At 36.9% G+C, this 18804-nt stretch overlaps 1 protein-coding gene across 6 annotated transcripts in view; it reads right to left on the minus strand.

Annotated features, from left to right (window-relative positions):
* Positions 1–28: 28 nt before the first annotated feature.
* LOC135140650 (putative leucine-rich repeat-containing protein DDB_G0290503) overlaps positions 29–18804 on the minus strand; it is a 59080-nt gene continuing 40304 nt past the window's right edge. For 2 of the 6 annotated variants that reach the window (XM_064071287.1, XM_064071286.1), the window contains 4 exons: positions 5318–5831; positions 5134–5267; positions 4100–5078; positions 29–4044 (listed from right to left, as the gene is read on the minus strand). In XM_064071287.1, coding sequence (XP_063927357.1) covers positions 82–4044; positions 4100–5078; positions 5134–5267; positions 5318–5831 — 5590 coding nt within the window. In that variant the 3' untranslated portion in view covers positions 29–81. Of the gene's footprint in view, positions 4045–4099; positions 5079–5133; positions 5268–5317; positions 5912–10632; positions 10971–18804 lie in introns of those variants that run through there. The other 4 variants (XM_064071290.1, XM_064071289.1, XM_064071288.1 and 1 more) reach the window with 4 other exon arrangements.

The following is an 18804-nucleotide window of genomic DNA, read 5'->3' on the forward strand; positions in this document are numbered from 1 at the left end:
ACACCGTACTTCAATAAGAACACGAAGGTACAAAATTTATTGCTTTATTACTACTAGTACTAGTACAATAAAGGGGCTGCGCTACGATTTCGCCCCCTCGAATATCGCTCTCAAGTCGCTCACTCTCGCCGACTTCTCTTCGTTCTTCTCTTTAAAAGAGTCCCCCTTTTTTCGCTCGTACGTGATGCTGAAGCGCGTTTTCCTCACCTGGCCGGCGAACTCTCGATAGATGGCTTCGGTGCTATCAGGATCAGGGAACGACACTCTAGGCGAAGCCACCGGTTTCTTGTTGACGACGACAGGAGGGAGCGTCGACCTGGTGGACGACGGCCCCAAGACGTTGGCATACACGGGCTCGTAAATCGGCGCCGTGTCGAGTTTCCTGGGGGCCAAAATCTGAGGGAAAACGTGTCTCTCGTGGGGGTTCTCCTCGAAGTCTAGGTATCGATAGCGCAACTCGTCCACCAAGGACAAGTCTTCGGAGTTAATATCGGACAAAGGCTGCGAAATGCGGCGGTTGGAGTAGTGGTCGACGAGCTGGGACTCTTCTTCGGTGAGGTGGGGCTGCCCGATAACTTCGTAGATGGGTTCGGGTGTCTTTTGGGTATTCAAGAGGTAGTGGTTGTCATGATTGGTTTCTGGTGAAGTTTCGTCAAAATCGAAATGATCTTCTTTGGTAGGGGAGGGTTTGGGTTGGTCTTCGACTCTTCCAAAGTCTTCCAGGAAATCAAAGTGGGTCTTGCTTTTAACCAAAGGGTCTGGTTTGTCTGGAAAACGCTCCAGAATGTTGAAATCAACTTCCTTTGTTTCTTCATAGATGTCGAAAGATTCTTCTTTTTCTTTAGAGGCGTTTAGATCTTTGTCAGACTCTTTATCAAGATATCTTGGTTCAGTTTCTATAATGTGAGGGCCTTTGATATCGATTATTTGTGGAAGATTTTCTTCTTCGAGCGAACCAGTTTTTCTTGGATCTTTATCAAAATCTTTTGGTTTCTTCGTAGTTTTATCATCAAACGTGTCAAAAGTTTCTTCTGTCTTTTGATACTTAGAATCTTTATCAAGATCTCTTGGCTCACGTTCTATATCTTTATCCTCTGTATCCAAAATGTGGGCGTCTTTATCCACATTTTTAGACAATTGTGATACGATTATTTGTGGAAGAATTTCTTCTTTGAGCGGAACAGTTTTTCTTACATCGTTTGCTTTCTTCGTAGTTTGATCATCAAAAACGTCAAAAGTTTCTTCTGACGTTTGATACTTAGAATCTCTATCAAGATCTCTTGCCTGACGATCGTCTGTATCCAAAATATGAGGATCTTCATCCACACTTTTAGACAATTGTGATTCTGTTTCTTCACTCTCGATGACGATTATTTGTGGAAGATTTTCTTCTTTGAACGAACCAGTTTCTATTGGATCTTTATCAAAATATGTTCGTTTCTTCGTAGCTTCATCATCATCATCATCATCATACTTTTGATACTTAGAATATTTATCAAGATCTTTGGACCCACTTTCTGTATCTTGATTGGTATCCAAAATGTGAGGATCTTCATCCACACTTCTAGACAATTGTGATTTAGATTGTTTAGTCCCGATGTCGATTATTTGTGGAAGATTTTCTTCTTCGAACGAATCAGTTTTTCTCACATCTTTATCAAAATCTTTTGGTTTCTTGGTGGCTTTATCATCAAACGTGTCAAAAGTTTCTTCGAACTTCTTTGTCTTGTCTTTTGTTGAGTCATCTGACTTTTGATACGTAGAATCTTTATCAAGATCTCTTGGCCCACTTTTTATATCTTGATCGTCGATTATTATCAGTGGAAGATTTTCTTCTTCGACCGTCTTAGTGTTTCTTTCTTCCGTTTCTATATCATTATCAAAATCTTGAAACACCTGTAAATCTTCCATTCTAATACTGACAACTCTGTCCAAATCTTCATCGTCATTCTTCTCCCGTTCTTCGTAATCGGATTTTTCGACCGCTCTCGGAACGTAAAAATCTTTATCAAAATCTTCAGACATCTTCGCCTTTTTGTCTGTGTCATCGTCGCGCTTTTGTACTTTAGGTGTATTAAAAACGTAATCTTTATCAAAAATTTGGACCACCAACTCTTCGTATTCTTCCCGTTCTTTTTCAGTTGTCTTCTGACTATCAACTGAATCCAAGTCGATCCCAGAAGAATCTTTATCAACACCTTGATCATCTTGATAATCTTCCTCGTCGCTCGACTTCTCGAACTTCCCCTTCATTTCTTCAATCACGTGACTGTACCTCTGCCTCGTCCCTCTTCTAGCCGCGACCACTTCTTCATCTAGCTCTTCGTACGTGAAACCGTCTTCGTACTCCAGGCGCCTTAATATCGCCTCGTTCAGAGTTTCGGCCACGTTCTCACCACCATCAGGACGCATCTGCTCATCGTCGTCTTGATCCTCTTCGGAAATTTTCATCTGTTCATCTTTATCAAAATTGTCAACAACAGTTTCGGCCACGTTATCATCACTATCAGTATCAGGACGCATCTGCTCATCCGAAACCTTCATCTGTTCATCTTTATCAAACTTATCAACGACAGTTTTGGCCACGTTATCATCACCATCAGGATCCGAACGCATCTGGTCGTCCGAAATCTTCACCTGTTCATCGTTATCAAACTTATCGACGACGTCCACGCCACGATCTTTATCAAAATTATCAACGCGATCGTCGTCTAGGTAATTGTGCTCCTTCTTGAAGGTGTTGTTGTTGGTCTGGAAATTCTTGAACACCGAATCCTCCATGGCCGGATCGCGGAACTCCTCAGGGGGAAGCACCGGGTCCACGTCACTCTTATTTTCTTCCTCTGAGTACATATTGGGTACTTGGAACTTGAACGTGATGTCGTTATAGCTCTTGCTCTTCTTCAAAGTGTCTTGATTCCACTGGTATGACAACGGCACGCTGTATCTGTCTTTGGTTTTCTTCAGCTGCTTCTTCGCCCGTTTCGTCACTTTGGGGTCTTCGGCAGCCACGCTCTTCATCACCGGGTCCCTCAGGATGTCGTAGAGTTTGCTGTTGCGCTCGACCGACTCCTGGGTGGGTCGACTGATGACGGGTTTCTTGCGCCCCAGGTTGGGCCTCTTCTTCAGCGTGGTTTTCTTTTCCTCCTTGCTTAAAACGTCGCGCAAGCGCAGCGCCAGCCGCTGCTCCTTCGTGAGTTGATCTTCAGGTGTGTTGGGGTCGATTTGGCTGCAGATGCTCTCCAAAGTGTTGAAATTGACGCTACTCTTCTTCCGTTTCTTGACTCGCTTCGAGTCTTTGGAGAGAGTTAGAAGGTCGTCGGTGCTGTCATATCTCCGGAGCGACGTCTTCTCCAGAGTCGTGGGTAAATCTGACAAACTCTTGCTGCGTCTGTGGACATCGTCGTCGTCGCTCTTGTTAGTAACCCCCACGTCGCTTTGTACCTTCTGGAACGACTCAATCCTCTGGAGGTTGAGGTCGTCCACCGACGCTCCAATAGCGTCAATCAGAGAAATCCTCGCCGGAGACAAACTCCTCTGACCCTCCTCCACGTTCGTCAACTTCTCATCCTTGACGATTTTCCCCAGCTTCGGGTTGGATATCACCGACTCCAGGGACGGTTTGCTGATGGCGAGTTCGTTCTTGGGTTTGTGGGCTACGGGTTTCTGGCGCGGGAACTCGGTTTCGTAGTGCCTTTTGAGTACTTTGACGGCGCGCTGTTCTTCGGTTAACAGCGCGTCCGACAAGTTCTCGATTTCTTTGTAGCGGCGGTCCAGCGACGACATCAGCATCTCCTCGTTCGACAAGCGCGGCGACGGTTTTCTCTTGCTGCCACCTAGTGGAGACTTGGAAGGTTGGGTCTTTGGAGGTGAGGACGTACCTTTGAGTTTGTCGATTTGGGACTCCAGCTGCTTGATTCGTTCGCGGCTCGCTTTGTTCTCCATGATGAGCTTCTGGAGGTCTTGTTGGGCCTCGGTTTTGAAGTCGTTGGCCACGCGGACGGAGGTGAGGAGGTCGTTCTGGAATTTCTCCCATTCTTCTTCCTGGAAGGAGGAAACGAAAATGACTCGATTACAATCAAGAACGTCATCGACTTACCTGCTCTTGTTTCGTCTTCTTCAACTCAACCAACTCGTTCTCCAGGTCCATTACTCTTCGTTCCGATTCGTTCAAGTTCCGCTGCGTCTCGGACAACACCGTCGAAAGCTGCCGCTTATCGTCCAACTGACACTGCGCCTGCACCTGGAGCTCGTTTACAGCTTCCTGAAACTGCTGCAGCTGCTCCGTGGTTGCGTTCTTCTCGTTCACCACCGTCTCCAGCTTGTACTCTAGGTCTGACTGCGTCATCTTCGCGTTGTTCCGAATCACTTTACACTCCTCCTGCAGAATCGAGACTTGCTCCTTCAGTTTTTCGTTCTCGTTCTTGCTTAACGCTAGCTTCTCCTTCAGGTGCGCTACTTCCGACTCGAGCGCGTCTTTCTCCTTGCGCGCGTTGTCCAACATCTCGTCCAGCTCCGACTTGTCGCTCAGCGCGCGGTCCTGCTCCAGCTCGTTGATCTTCGTCCTGGCGTTCTCGAGGAGGTCCTTCAGTCGGTTGATCTCGATCTGTCTGCCGCTACTCTGGTCTTTGGCTTGCGCCAACTCCTGGTCGAGCTGCTTGTGCTCGGCGTGTTTGGCGTCCAAGGTGCTCTCCAGAGTTTTGACGCGCTCGCTCAACTGGGAGATCTCGCTCGAGTGGTGCATATTCACCGACCGGGATTCCTCCAGGTCGTTCCCGAGCTGCTCATGCTTCATCAACAAAGTTTCGGTTTCTTCTTGTGCCGATTTTAACAAGTCTACGAGCTTCTGCTCGCGTTCTGCAGCCGTCTCGAACTGGCCGCTGTCGTCTTTGTAGAGGAGTTGTTTTAAAGACTCGACTTCGCCTCGCGAGTCGTTCAAGCGCTCGGTTTGCCGACACAGAGACTCGAACATGAGGTTTTTCTCTTCGTTGAGACGCACGTTTTCTTGCTGGAGCTCCGTGAGCTGCCGCTGGAGGTCGGTCAGCTCTTGGAGGGTCGCTTGGAGTTCTTCGTTGGTGCTGAAATTGTCGATGTTTTGAGTGAGTCGTGGACGTCGTCGTCGTCGTGGCTCACCTGTAGTGCGTCTCCTGCATCTGGTTGATCTTGTCCTGGAGGCACGCCACCGAGACCTCGCTGACGTTGCTACTGGAATGCTTGTCCCATTCCGGCGTGGGACAGCTCGTAATGTCACCGCCATCGTCCAGCAACTGTCAAAGTGACACAATGAGTCATAGTTACCCCTAGACACCCTACTCACGTTCGTGGCGATGGACGCCGGCGCCGAGCTGTGGTGCCTGGCCTCGTACAGCAGCTGCTGCTTCTCGTTGTCCGAGAGCGGCGAGTGCGCCACGTCCCGGAGGCGGTTCCTCAAAATAGTGTTCTCCTCCGCCAACTGGTCCACCTTTTGCGCCGCCTCCTCCTGGAGCATCCGCAGGTGCGTCACCTCGCCCTGCAGCTTGCCCAATTGGCCGCTCTGCTCGCCGAGCTGCAGCGCCAGGGAGGATTTGTCGCTGGCCATCTGGGCCAGCTGCCTCTGCAGCTCGTCGACGTCGACGGCGCCGTCGCCGTCGGACTCGCGGTTGTTGTTCTTGCTTAAGGCGCGGCCGCGGTCATGCTTCTTGTCGGCGGCGGTCTTGTCTAGGCGGTCCTTGGAGTCGGCCTTCTTGGGGCGGGCGCCCTTGGGCTTGTGCTCGGCATTGAGGTTGCTGGCGGAGGACGAGCGGGAGAGCTCCTCGGGGGTGGGGGTCTCGGGCTTGGAGGGCTGCTGGCCTCTGCGGAATATGGCTTTGATGCTTTTCATTTTCACCATAGCAAGGGCGCGAGGACGGTGTGGCGGCGGCGGTCAGAGGCGCTAGAAGGACGCGAGTGAGGCGGGGGCGGTTTTTTCCCACGGGTTTGAGGTGGAGAATGCGTGGGAATTTGAGTGCGCATGCGCAGAAATTCGAATTTAGTTCTAGATCTAGTTTGAACGCTTTAGTTTCAGAAATTTTGAACATTTGGTATCTTAAAACAAATACATAATTATATAATTTTCAAGATTAAATTAAGATTTTCACGCGATTTACAGAATTTTTTTTAAATTTGTGTACTTTTAACAAAATCAACTAAGATTTTCACGTGATTTACACATTTAAATTTTTAGATTTATCTTTAACAATATCAACGAAGATTTTTGGATTTCAGAAGTTTCTCAACGAGAGTTCAGAAATTTCGAAAACGGAAATTTTAGATTTATCTTCAACAAAATCAACGAAGATTGTTGAATATCGGAATTTTCTCAAGAATTTAAAAACTTCGAAAACAAAACTTTTTGGATTTACCTTCACCAAAATCTACGACGATTTTTGGATTTCAGAATTTTCTAAAGGAGAATTTAGAAACTTCGAAAACGGAAATTTTAGGTTTACCTTCAACAAAAACAACGAAGACGTTTGAATTTCAGAATATTTTTTAAACGAGAATTTCGAAACTTCAAAAACGGAAATTTTAGATTTATTTAATTTCAACAAAATCAACGAAGGTTTTTGGATTTCAGATTTTTTTCAAAGAGTTTAGGAAGTTCGAAACGGACATTTTATATTTACCTTCAACAAAATCAACGAAGATGGTTGAATTTCGGAATTTTCTCAAGAATTTAAAAACTTCGAAAACGAAACTTTTTGGATTTACCTTCACCAAAATCAACGACGATTTTTGGATTTCAGAATTTTCTAAAGGAGAATTTAGAAACTTCGAAAACGAAAATTTTGGGTATCCCTTCAACAAAAATAACGAAGACGTTTGAATTTCAAGATATTTTTTAAACGAGAATTTCGAAACTTCAAAAACGGAAATTTTAGATTTAATTTCAACAAAATCAACGAAGGTTTTTGGATTTCAGATTTTTTTTCAAAGAGTTTAGGGAGTTCGAAAAAGGAAATTTTATATTTACTTTGAACAAAATCAACGAAGATTGTTGAATATCAGAATTTTCTCAAGAATTCAAAAACTTCGAAAACGAAACTTTTTGGATTTACCTTCACCAAAATCAACGACGATTTTTGGATTTCAGAATTTTCCAAAGGAGAATTTAGAAACTTCGAAAACGGAAATTTTGGGTTTACCTTCAACAAAAATAACGAAGACGTTTGAATTTCAGAATATTTTTTAAACGAGAATTTCGAAGCTTCAAAAACGGAAATTTTAGATTTATTTAATTTTAACAAAATCAATGAAGGTTTTTGTATTTCAAATTTTTTTTCAAAGAGTTTAGGAAGTTCGAAAAAGGAAATTTTATATTTACCTTGAAGAAAATCAACGAAGATCGGTGAATATCAGAATTTTCTCAAGAATTTAAAAATTTCGAAAACACAACTTTTTGGATTTACCTTCACCAAAATCAACGACGATTTTTGGATTTCAGAATTTTCTAAAGGAGAATTTAGAAACTTCGAAAACGGAAATTTTGGGTTTACCTTCAACAAAAATAACGAAGACGTTTGAATTTCAGAATATTTTTTAAACGAGCATTTCGAAACTTCAAAAACGGAAATTTTAGATTTAATTTCAACAAAATCAACGAAGGTTTTTGGATTTCCGAATTTTTTTCAAAGAGTATAAGAAGTTCGAAAAAGGAAATTTTAATTTTACCTTGAACAAAATCAACGAAGATTGTTGAATATCAGAATTTTCTCAAGAATTCAAAAACTTCGAAAACGAAACTTCTTGGATTTACCTTCACCAAAATCAACGACGATTTTTGGATTTCAGAATTTTCTAAAGGAGAATTTAGAAACTTCGAAAACGGAAATTTTGGGTTTACCTTCAACAAAAATAACGAAGACGTTTGAATTTCAGAATATTTTTTCAACGAGAATTTCGAAACTTCAAAAACGGAAATTTTAGATTTAATTTCAACAAAATCAACGAAGGTTGTTGGATTTCAGAATTTTTTTCAAAGAGTTTAGGAAGTTCGAAAAGGGAAATTTTATATTTACTTTGAACAAAATCAACGAAGATTATTGAGTATCAGAATTTTCTCAAGAATTTAAAAACTTCGAAAACGAAACTTTTTGGATTGCAGAATTTTCTAAAGGAGAATTTAGAAACTTCGAAAACGGAAATTTTGGGTTTACCTTCAACAAAAATAACGAAGACGTTTGAATTTCAGAATATTTTTTCAACGAGAATTTCGAAACTTCAAAAACGGAAATTTTTGATTTATTTAATTTCAACAAAAGGTTTTTGGATTTCAGAAATTTTTTCAAAGAGTTTAGGAAGTACGAAAAAGGAAATTTTATATTTACCTTGAACAAAATCAACGAAGATTGTTGAATATCAGAATTTTCTCAAGGATTTAAAAACTTCGAAAACAAAACTTTCTGGATTGACCTTGATCAAAATCAACGAAGATTTTTTAATTTCAAAATGTACGGAGAATTCAGAAACTTCGAAAACGGAAATTTTTGGTTTACCTTCAACAAAATCAACGAAGACTTTTGGATTTCAAAATTTTTTTCAAAAAGTTTAGAAAATTCCGAAATCAAGGAAGATTTTCGGAATTGAGAAATTTGTCAACAAGAATTTTAGCAAATTAAGGTTTTGAGAAGAAATTTAAACATTTAGTTCTGACGAGAATTTAGAATTTTCTGCTAGTATCTGGTAAGATATGACTGATTTTGGCAAATGAGAACCCTCTAAGAAAAGAGAGGGTGGGTGGGCGGGGCGAATACCTGCGTAAGACAAGTCATTTTGAGAAATGAGATAAAAATAATCGAGTTTTCAATTTTTCGGTCTTTGTTTTTTTGATTTTTCGACTTCTCGACTTTTAGATTTTTCGATATTTTGATCGATATCTCGATGTTTCGGTTTCTAAACTTCTCGATTTTTCAATTTATCCACTGTTGAATTTTTTACTTATCGATTCTTCGACTTGTCGACGTCGATTTCAGAATTTTTCTTTTAACAAATTAACGCTAAAAAACATTTAGTTCTCACGAGAATTTAGAATTTTCGAATGCAGAAATTTTAGGTTTTTCTACTCTCAACAAAATCAAGGAAGATTTTCGGATATGAGAATTTTCTCAACAAACAAATTTTAAAGGTTTATCAAATTTCAGAATTTCGTCAGCGAGAATTTCACATTCCGATTATTCGAACTCTTCAATATCACGTTATTATTGGGCGGAGCTTTGAACGACCAATCAGAACCCAAAACCCGTCGACCATTCGCAACCCCAACCCATTTAATTCCGAAAATCAAACCCCCACGTCACACCATTTTCACATCCGGGGTGGCTTAAAGTCGACACTCGCTTCACACGGATGACGTAAGGCCGTGATTAACTTAAATTGGATTATGTTGTTGTTGTTGAACCGTTGAACTTACGAACTAGGCGCCGATTAGACGTCGCGGAAAAATTAATACGAGAGATAAACAAGATTTTTTCTTTTTCTAGATTTATGAATGGTTCGAAAAATGGTCGAAGGTCACTCGACGTCTATTTATAGAACTGTACATTTCTCATAAATGAATGGCTGCGGCGTCTGAAACTCGGGCAATTTATTATTGCACAAAAATAATTAATCAGAGAATGCAGGTGGTGGCAATTAAATTCTGGGTAAAATTTGCAATAACGCAATGTCGCAAATGCGATAAAAACGGTAAAATGATTGCTGCATTGTGTTGAGTAATAACATTTCAAAGTATAATTTTTAATTAAAAATTCAATGATCTTCACTTTCGTTCTCCGAATTAACACCGCCGAAAAAAATTTGCGTTCGAGTTGGCCTATAAGTATAAGATGATTCACATTTCCGCGATGATCGAAATAATAGTGCAACCTTTTGGGAAAACCTTCAATGAGTAATGTTATCGTACGACACATTTTTTTGTTACACCATCTTCCAAAATAAATACCGATAACGGTTCCAAATAAACACCGACTACAATTATAAATCGATCGAACGATAAGGGGTCAATCTAAGTCGGCGTCGATTATTATTATCCGATATCGAGAAAAATTTAATCGCGAGGAATTCGTTCGCCTACTCCAAACCGAGCAAAACACCTAGATATAAATTAAATTTACAACAGCGCATACACCGTCCGACCTTGGAGAAGAATTCGAAGCAGATTAACACCGTGAGAAACACACATTAAACAAGTATGCCATCCTTCCTTATCTTTGAAGTACAGTCACGCTCTAATTAATCAAAAAATGACGACGAGCGAGACGTTGTGCAGCTGTCGCGACCTATGCACATCTGGTCAGGTAGGTTTCTGGGTCGAAGAAAATGCCGATTTCCACTGGCCTGAATGCACTCTAGTCACTCTTTCCGTCCAACGTGAAGGAACCCTAGTCACTCGATCCGTCTCCGGCCGCGGCACGAAAGTGCCATTTTGTTTGCGGTCACGTGTAAACATGGAGGCCCGTTTTTCGTACGAAAACGGCAATCAAGTAGGCTCGAGCACGGTCCGGTTTCGCTCCCAGCTCCGCCCAACGATTCCGATTTTTTATCTAATCTAGATAACGCGCTACGCAAACAAATTCCTTTTGTCATCTTCGCGGAACGACAAAAATCGTCGCCTACCTCGAAAAAATTCTTCCGGAGAAAGTAGGCCACGCACATCTCCACCAATTTGTTTTTACAGTTCCGATCCAGAAAACACTCGGTTGCACAACAAAAGCGAGGGAAAAAACCGCCTGTGCAGCAACAATGGCCCGTTATTCGCAGAAAGGCGGCGTCGCATCGCGGCTTTCCACCATCGCGGAAGTGCTCGACGCCGATTCGGAAGTTTCGAAAAGGCCGCCCGTTTTTCCGAAACGAAAACTTTTCGTGGGTACACTCCGGGGAAAAAGCGTCGCGTGGAAGGAATGAACGCGCACGACCACCTTGACAACGTAAACTCGCCGCTTCGAATAGCTATCAAGAAGGCGACGGTTGGCGATGGGAGTGGTGGGGGGAGTGAGGTAGACCAGGGCCGTATTGCCGTATTCGGAAATTATTATGGCTTGTTTATGGGATTCGGAGGTCTGGGATGGCGCTGTTGACGGGTCGGGCGTGTGGGCTGGAACTGGATCGGGCACGGGGGGTGCGTGGGGTCACCTCTCAAGGTCACGGCGAGGCGAGGTCGAGTCGGTCCAGGTTGGAATTCGAGCGACTTGAATTTTTAATTACGGGCCTGGTTTGTGCATGGCACGCCGCGACCCCTTCGACTATCGACGAACAAAAAACCTGACCGTTTCGGGTTTCACGAGTACGCGGAAAAACGCCCTTAAAAAAGGGAATTTGTCTCTTTCCTGTTCCCACGATCGCTCCTCTAAGGTCTCCACATGCCGCCGCCGTCATATTAATTCCCTATTATTTTTAAAACGGGCGGAAATGCGTTCCAGATTATTTTGGTGTTTTTAAATCCCGTGATTCAATGTTTCTCTTCCACCGAATGTATTTCTGGAAGTTTCCTAAATGCAGCAGCGTATTTATCATAAAAAATTTAAAGTTTTGAGATTAACTAGGATTTTCAGATTTTACAATTTTGGCGAATTCAGTTTTCGCGTGATTGAAACACTTAATTTTCAAGAGAATTTCGAATTTTCGAAATCGGAAATTTTAGATTTTTGTATTTTCAATAAAATCAACCAAGATTTTCAGATTTTGGAATTCCATACACTAAAATTTCAGCGCGAATTAGATTTTCACGAGTTTTAGACCTGGTTTGTGTAAGTTAACACAGGATTAAAGTGCCACGTGACCGATTCTACGCCAATCAGACGTCGCTAAACGCCTCGTTAAATGCGTGATCTTAATCTCAGTTAAAAGATTGTGTAATCTGGCCCTTAAACATTTAATTTTCACGAAACCTTTAGAATCTTCAAAAACGGAAATTTAGATTTGCCTTCTCTAAAATCAACCAAGATTTCCAAATTTTGAATTTGGAATTAAGATTTCCACGTGATTTAAACATTTAATTTTGAAGAGAATTTAGCATTTTCGAAAAAGAAACTTTGGATTTGCGCACTTTTCACAAAATCAACCAAGATTTTCGGATTTTGGAAATTTGGAAACGAAAATTTCAGCAAACAATTAAGATTTCCACGTGATTTAAACATTTAATTTTCAAGGGATTTCCGAATTTTCGAAAACAGTGATTTTTAAATTTTCCTTCAACAAATCAACCGAGATTTTCAGATTTTGGAATTTTGTAAACGAAAATCCCGGCAAATAATTAAGATTTTCACGAAATTTGAAAATTTAATTTTCAAGAGAATTTCGAAATTTCGAAAACTGGAATTTTTGATTTATCTTAAAGAAGATCGACGAAGATTTTCTTCAGATGTAATTTAAACATTTGGTTCTCAGAATTTTCGAAAACGACTTTGGATTTGTCCATTTTGAACAAAATGAACCAAGATTTTTGAATTTTGGAAATTTGGAAACGAAAATTTCAGCAAACAATGAAGATTTCCACGTGATTTAAACATTTAATTTTCAAAGGAATTACGAATTTTCGAAAACAGTGATTTTTAAATTTTCCTTCAACAAAATCAACCGAGATTTTCAGATTTTGGAATTTTGAAACGAAAATTCCGGCAAATAATTAAGATTTTCACGAAATTTGAAAATTTAATTTTCAAGAGAATTTCGAAATTTCGAAAACTGGAATTTTTGATTTATCTTAAAGAAGATCGACGAAGATTTTCTTCAGATGAAATTTAAACATTTGGTTCTCAGAATTTTCGAAAACGACTTTGGATTTGTCCATTTTGAACAAAATGAACCAAGATTTTTGAATTTTGGAAATTTGGAAACGAAAATTTCAGCAAACAATTAAGATTTCCACGTGATTTAAACATTTAATTTTCAAAGGAATTCCGAATTTTCGAAAACAGTGATTTTTAAATTTTCCTTCAACAAAATCAACCGAGATTTTCAGATTTTAGAATTTTGGAAACGAAAATTCCGGCAAATACTAATTAAGATTTTCACGAAATTTGAAAATTTAATTTTCAAGAGAATTTCTAAATTTCGAAAACTGGAATTTTTGATTTATCTTAAAGAAGATCTACGAAGATTTTCTTCAGATGTAATTTAAACATTTGGTTCTCAGAATTTTCGAAAACGACTTTGGATTTGTCCACTTTTAACAAAATCAACCAAGATTTTCGGATTTTGGAAATTTTGAAACGAAAATTTCAGCAAACAATCAAGATTTCCACGTGATTTAAACATTTAATTTTCAAAGGAATTGCGAATTTTCGAAAACAGTGATTTTTAAATTTTCCTTCAACAAAATCAACCGAGATTTTCAGATTTTGGAATTTTGAAACGAAAATTCCGGCAAATAATTAAGATTTTCACGAAATTTGAAAATTTAATTTTCAAGAGAACTTCAAAATTTCGAAAACTGGAATTTTTGATTTATCTTAAAGAAGATCGTCGAAGATTTTCTTCAGATGTAATTTAAACATTTGGTTTTCAGAATTTTCGAAAACGACTTTGGATTTGTCCACTTTTAACAAAATCAACCAAGATTTTTGAATTTTGGAAATTTGGAAACGAAAATTTCAGCAAACAATTAAGATTTCCACGTGATTTAAACATTTAATTTTCAAGGGATTTCCGAATTTTCGAAAACAGTGATTTTTAAGTTTTCCTTCAACAAAATCAACCGAGACTTTCAGATTTTGGAATTTTGAAACGAAAATTCCGGCAAATAATTAAGATTTTCACGAAATTTGAAAATTTAATTTTCAAGAGAATTTCGAAATTTCGAAAACTGGAATTTTTGATTTATCTTAAAGAAGATCGACGAAGATTTTCTTCAGATGTAATTTAAACATTTGGTTCTAAGAATTTTCGAAAACGACTTTGGATTTGTCCATTTTGAACAAAATGAACCAAGATTTTTGAATTTTGGAAATTTGGAAACGAAAATTTCAGCAAACAATTAAGATTTCCACGTGATTTAAACATTTCATTTTCAAAGGAATTGCGAATTTTCGAAAACAGTGATTTTTAAATTTTCCTTCAACAAAATCAACCGAGATTTTCAGATTTTGGAATTTTGCAAACGAAAATCCCGGCAAATAATTAAGATTTTCACGAAATTTGAAAATTTAATTTTCAAGAGAATTTCGAAATTTCGAAAACTGGAATTTTTGATTTATCTTAAAGAAGATCGACGAAGATTTTCTTCAGATGTAATTTAAACATTTGGTTCTCAGAATTTTCGAAAACGACTTTGGATTTGTCCATTTTGAACAAAATGAACCAAGATTTTTGAATTTTGGAAATTTGGAAACGAAAATTTCAGCAAACAATTAAGATTTCCACGTGATTTAAACATTTAATTTTCAAAGAAATTACGAATTTTCGAAAACAGTGATTTTTAAATTCTCCTTCAACAAAATCAACCGAGATTTTCAGATTTTAGAATTTTGGAAACGAAAATTCCGGCAAATAATTAAGATTTTCGCGCAATTAGAAAATTTAATTTTTAAAGGGATTTTGAAATTTCGAGAACGGGAATTTTAGATTTATGTTAAAGAAAATCGACGAAGATTTTCTTCAGATGTAATTTAAACATTTGGTTCTTAGAATTTTCGAAAACGACTTTGGATTTGTCCACTTTTAACAAAATCAACCACGATTTTCGGATTTTGGAAATTTTGAAACGAAAATTTCAGCAAACAATTAAGATTTCCACGTGATTTAAACATTTAATTTTCAAGGGAAAACCCGAATTTTCGAAAACAGTGATTTTTGAATTTTCCTTCAACAAAATCAACCGAGATTTTCAGATTTTAGAATTTTGGAAACGAAAATTCCGGCAAATAAAGATTTTCGCGCAATTAGAAAATTTTATTTTTAAAGGGATTTTGAAATTTCGAGAACGGGAATTTTAGATTTATGTTAAAGAAAATCGACGAAGATTTTCTTCAGATGTAATTTAAACATTTGGTTCTCGGAATTTTCGAAAACGACTTTGGATTTGTCCACTTTTAACAAAATCAACCACGATTTTCGGATTTTGGAAATTTTGAAACGAAAATTTCAGCAAACAATTACGATTTCCACGTGATTTAAACATTTAATTTTCAAAGGAATTCCGAATTTTCGAAAACAGTGATTTCTAAATTTTCCTTCAACAAAATCAACCGAGATTTTCAGATTTTGGAATTTTGAAACGAAAATTCCGGCAAATAATTAAGATTTTCACGAAATTTGAAAATTTAATTTTCAAGAGAACTTCAAAATTTCGAAAACTGGAATTTTTGATTTATCTTAAAGAAGATCGTCGAAGATTTTCTTCAGATGTAATTTAAACATTTGGTTTTCAGAATTTTCGAAAACGACTTTGGATTTGTGCACTTTTAACAAAATCAACCACGATTTTCGGATTTTGGAAATTTCGAAAATAAATTTCAGCAAACAATGAAGATTTCCACGTGATTTAAACATTTAATTTTCAAAGGAATTGCGAATTTTCGAAAACAGTGATTTTTAAATTTTCCTTCAACAAAATCAACCGAGATTTTCAGATTTTGGAATTTTGCAAACGAAAATCCCGGCAAATAATTAAGATTTTCACGAAATTTGAAATTTTAATTTTCAAGAGAATTTCGAAATTTCGAAAACTGGAATTTTTGATTTATCTTAAAGAAGATCGTCGAAGATTTTCTTCAGATGTAATTTAAACATTTGGTTCTCAGGATTTTCGAAAACGACTTTGGATTTGTCCACTTTTAACAAAATCAACCACGATTTTCGGATTTTGGAAATTTTGAAACGAAAATTTCAGCAAACAATTAAGATTTCCACGTGATTTAAACATTTAATTTTTAAAGGAATTCCGAATTTTCGAAAACAGTGATTTTTAAATTTTCCTTCAACAAAATCAACCGAGATTTTCAGATTTTAGAATTTTGGAAACGAAAATTCTGGCAAATAATTAAGATTTTCGCGCAATTAGAAAATTTAATTTTTAAAGGGATTTTGAAATTTCGAGAACGGGAATTTTAGATTTATGTTAAAGAAAATCGACGAAGATTTTCTTCAGATGTAATTTAAACATTTGGTTCTCAGAATTTTCGAAAACGACTTTGGATTTGTCCACTTTTAACAAAATCAACCACGATTTTCGGATTTTGGAAATTTTGAAACGAAAATTTCAGCAAACAATCAAGATTTTCAAGTGATTTAAACATTTAATTTTTAAAGGAATTCCGAATTTTCGAAAACAGTGATTTTAAATTTTCCTTCAACAAAATCAACCGAGATTTTCAGATTTTGGAATTTTGAAACGAAAATTCCGGCAAATAATTAAGATTTTCACGAAATTTGAAAATTTAATTTTCAAGAGAACTTCAAAATTTCGAAAACTGGAATTTTTGATTTATCTTAAAGAAGATCGTCGAAGATTTTCTTCAGATGTAATTTAAACATTTGGTTCTCAGAATTTTCGAAAACGACTTTGGATTTGTCCATTTTGAACAAAATGAACCAAGATTTTTGAATTTTGGAAATTTGGAAACGAAAATTTCAGCAAACAATTAAGATTTCCACGTGATTTAAACATTTAATTTTTAAAGGAATTCCGAATTTTCGAAAACAGTGATTTTTAAATTTTCCTTCAACAAAATCAACCGAGATTTTCAGATTTTAGAATTTTGGAAACGAAAATTCTGGCAAATAATTAAGATTTTCGCGCAATTAGAAAATTTAATTTTTAAAGGGATTTTGAAATTTCGAGAACGGGAATTTTAGATTTATGTTAAAGAAAATCGACGAAGATTTTCTTCAGATGTAATTTAAACATTTGGTTCTCAGAATTTTCGAAAACGACTTTGGATTTGTCCACTTTTAACAAAATCAACCACGATTTTCGGATTTTGGAAATTTTGAAACGAAAATTTCAGCAAACAATCAAGATTTTCAAGTGATTTAAACATTTAATTTTTAAAGGAATTCCGAATTTTCGAAAACAGTGATTTTAAATTTTCCTTCAACAAAATCAACCGAGATTTTCAGATTTTGGAATTTTGAAACGAAAATTCCGGCAAATAATTAAGATTTTCACGAAATTTGAAAATTTAATTTTCAAGAGAACTTCAAAATTTCGAAAACTGGAATTTTTGATTTATCTTAAAGAAGATCGTCGAAGATTTTCTTCAGATGTAATTTAAACATTTGGTTCTCAGAATTTTCGAAAACGACTTTGGATTTGTCCATTTTGAACAAAATGAACCAAGATTTTTGAATTTTGGAAATTTGGAAACGAAAATTTCAGCAAACAATTAAGATTTCCACGTGATTTAAACATTTAATTTTTAAAGGAATTCCGAATTTTCGAAAACAGTGATTTTTAAATTTTCCTTCAACAAAATCAACCGAGATTTTCAGATTTTAGAATTTTGGAAACGAAAATTCTGGCAAATAATTAAGATTTTCGCGCAATTAGAAAATTTAATTTTTAAAGGGATTTTGAAATTTCGAGAACGGGAATTTTAGATTTATGTTAAAGAAAATCGACGAAGATTTTCTTCAGATGTAATTTAAACATTTGGTTCTCAGAATTTTCGAAAACGACTTTGGATTTGTCCACTTTTAACAAAATCAACCACGATTTTCGGATTTTGGAAATTTTGAAACGAAAATTTCAGCAAACAATCAAGATTTTCAAGTGATTTAAACATTTAATTTTCAAGGGAATTCCGAATTTTCGAAAACAGTGATTTTTAAATTTTCCTTCAACAAAATCAACCGAGATTTTCAGATTTTGGAATTTTGGAAACGAAAATTCCGGCAAATAATTAAGATTTTCACGATATTTCAAAAATCTAATTTTCAAGAGAATTTCGAAATTTCGAAAACTGGAATTTTTGATTTATCTTAAAGAAGATCGTCGAAGATTTTTTTCAGATGTAATTTAAACATTTGGTTCTCAGAATTTTCGAAAACGACTTTGGATTTGTGCACTTTTAACAAAATCAACCACGATTTTCGGATTTTGGAAATTTCGAAACGAAAATTTCAGCAAACAATTAAGATTTACACGTGACTTGAACTTTTAGTTTTCAAGAGAATTGCGAATTTTCGAAAACAGTGTTTTTTAAATTTTCCTGCAACAAAATCAACCGAGATTTTCAGATTTTGGAATTTTGGAAACGAAAATTCCGGCAAATAATTAAGATTTTCACGATATTTCAAAAATCTAATTTTCAAGAGAATTTCGAAATTTCGAAAACTAGAATTTTTGATTTATCTTAAAGAAGATCGAGGAAGATTTTCTTCAGATGTAATTTAAACATTTGGTTCTCAGAATTCTCAAAAACGACTTTGGATTTGTGCACTTTTAACAAAATCAACCAAGATTTTCGGATTTTGGAAATTTCGAAACGAAAATTTCAGCAAACAATTAAGATTTCCACGTGATTTGAACTTTTAATTTTCAAGAGAATTGCGAATTTTCGAAAACAGTGTTTTTTAAATTTTCCTGCAACAAAATCAACCGAGATTTTCAGATTTTGGAATTTTGGAAACGAAAATTCCGGCAAATAATTAAGATTTTCACGATATTTCAAAAATCTAATTTTCAAGAGAATTTCGAAATTTCGAAAACTAGAATTTTTGATTTATCTTAAAGAAGATCGACGAAGATTTTCTTCAGATGTAATTTAAACATTTGGTTCTCAGAATTTTCGAAAACGACTTTGGATTTGTCCACTTTTAACAAAATCAACCACGATTTTCGGATTTTGG

This window comes from Zophobas morio, unplaced genomic scaffold (genome assembly GCF_036711695.1).
Source record: "Zophobas morio isolate AGI-343-1 ecotype UQ-CSIRO unplaced genomic scaffold, CSIRO_AGI_Zmor_V1 ptg000040l, whole genome shotgun sequence".
Taxonomy (NCBI): Eukaryota; Metazoa; Arthropoda; class Insecta; order Coleoptera; family Tenebrionidae; genus Zophobas; species Zophobas morio.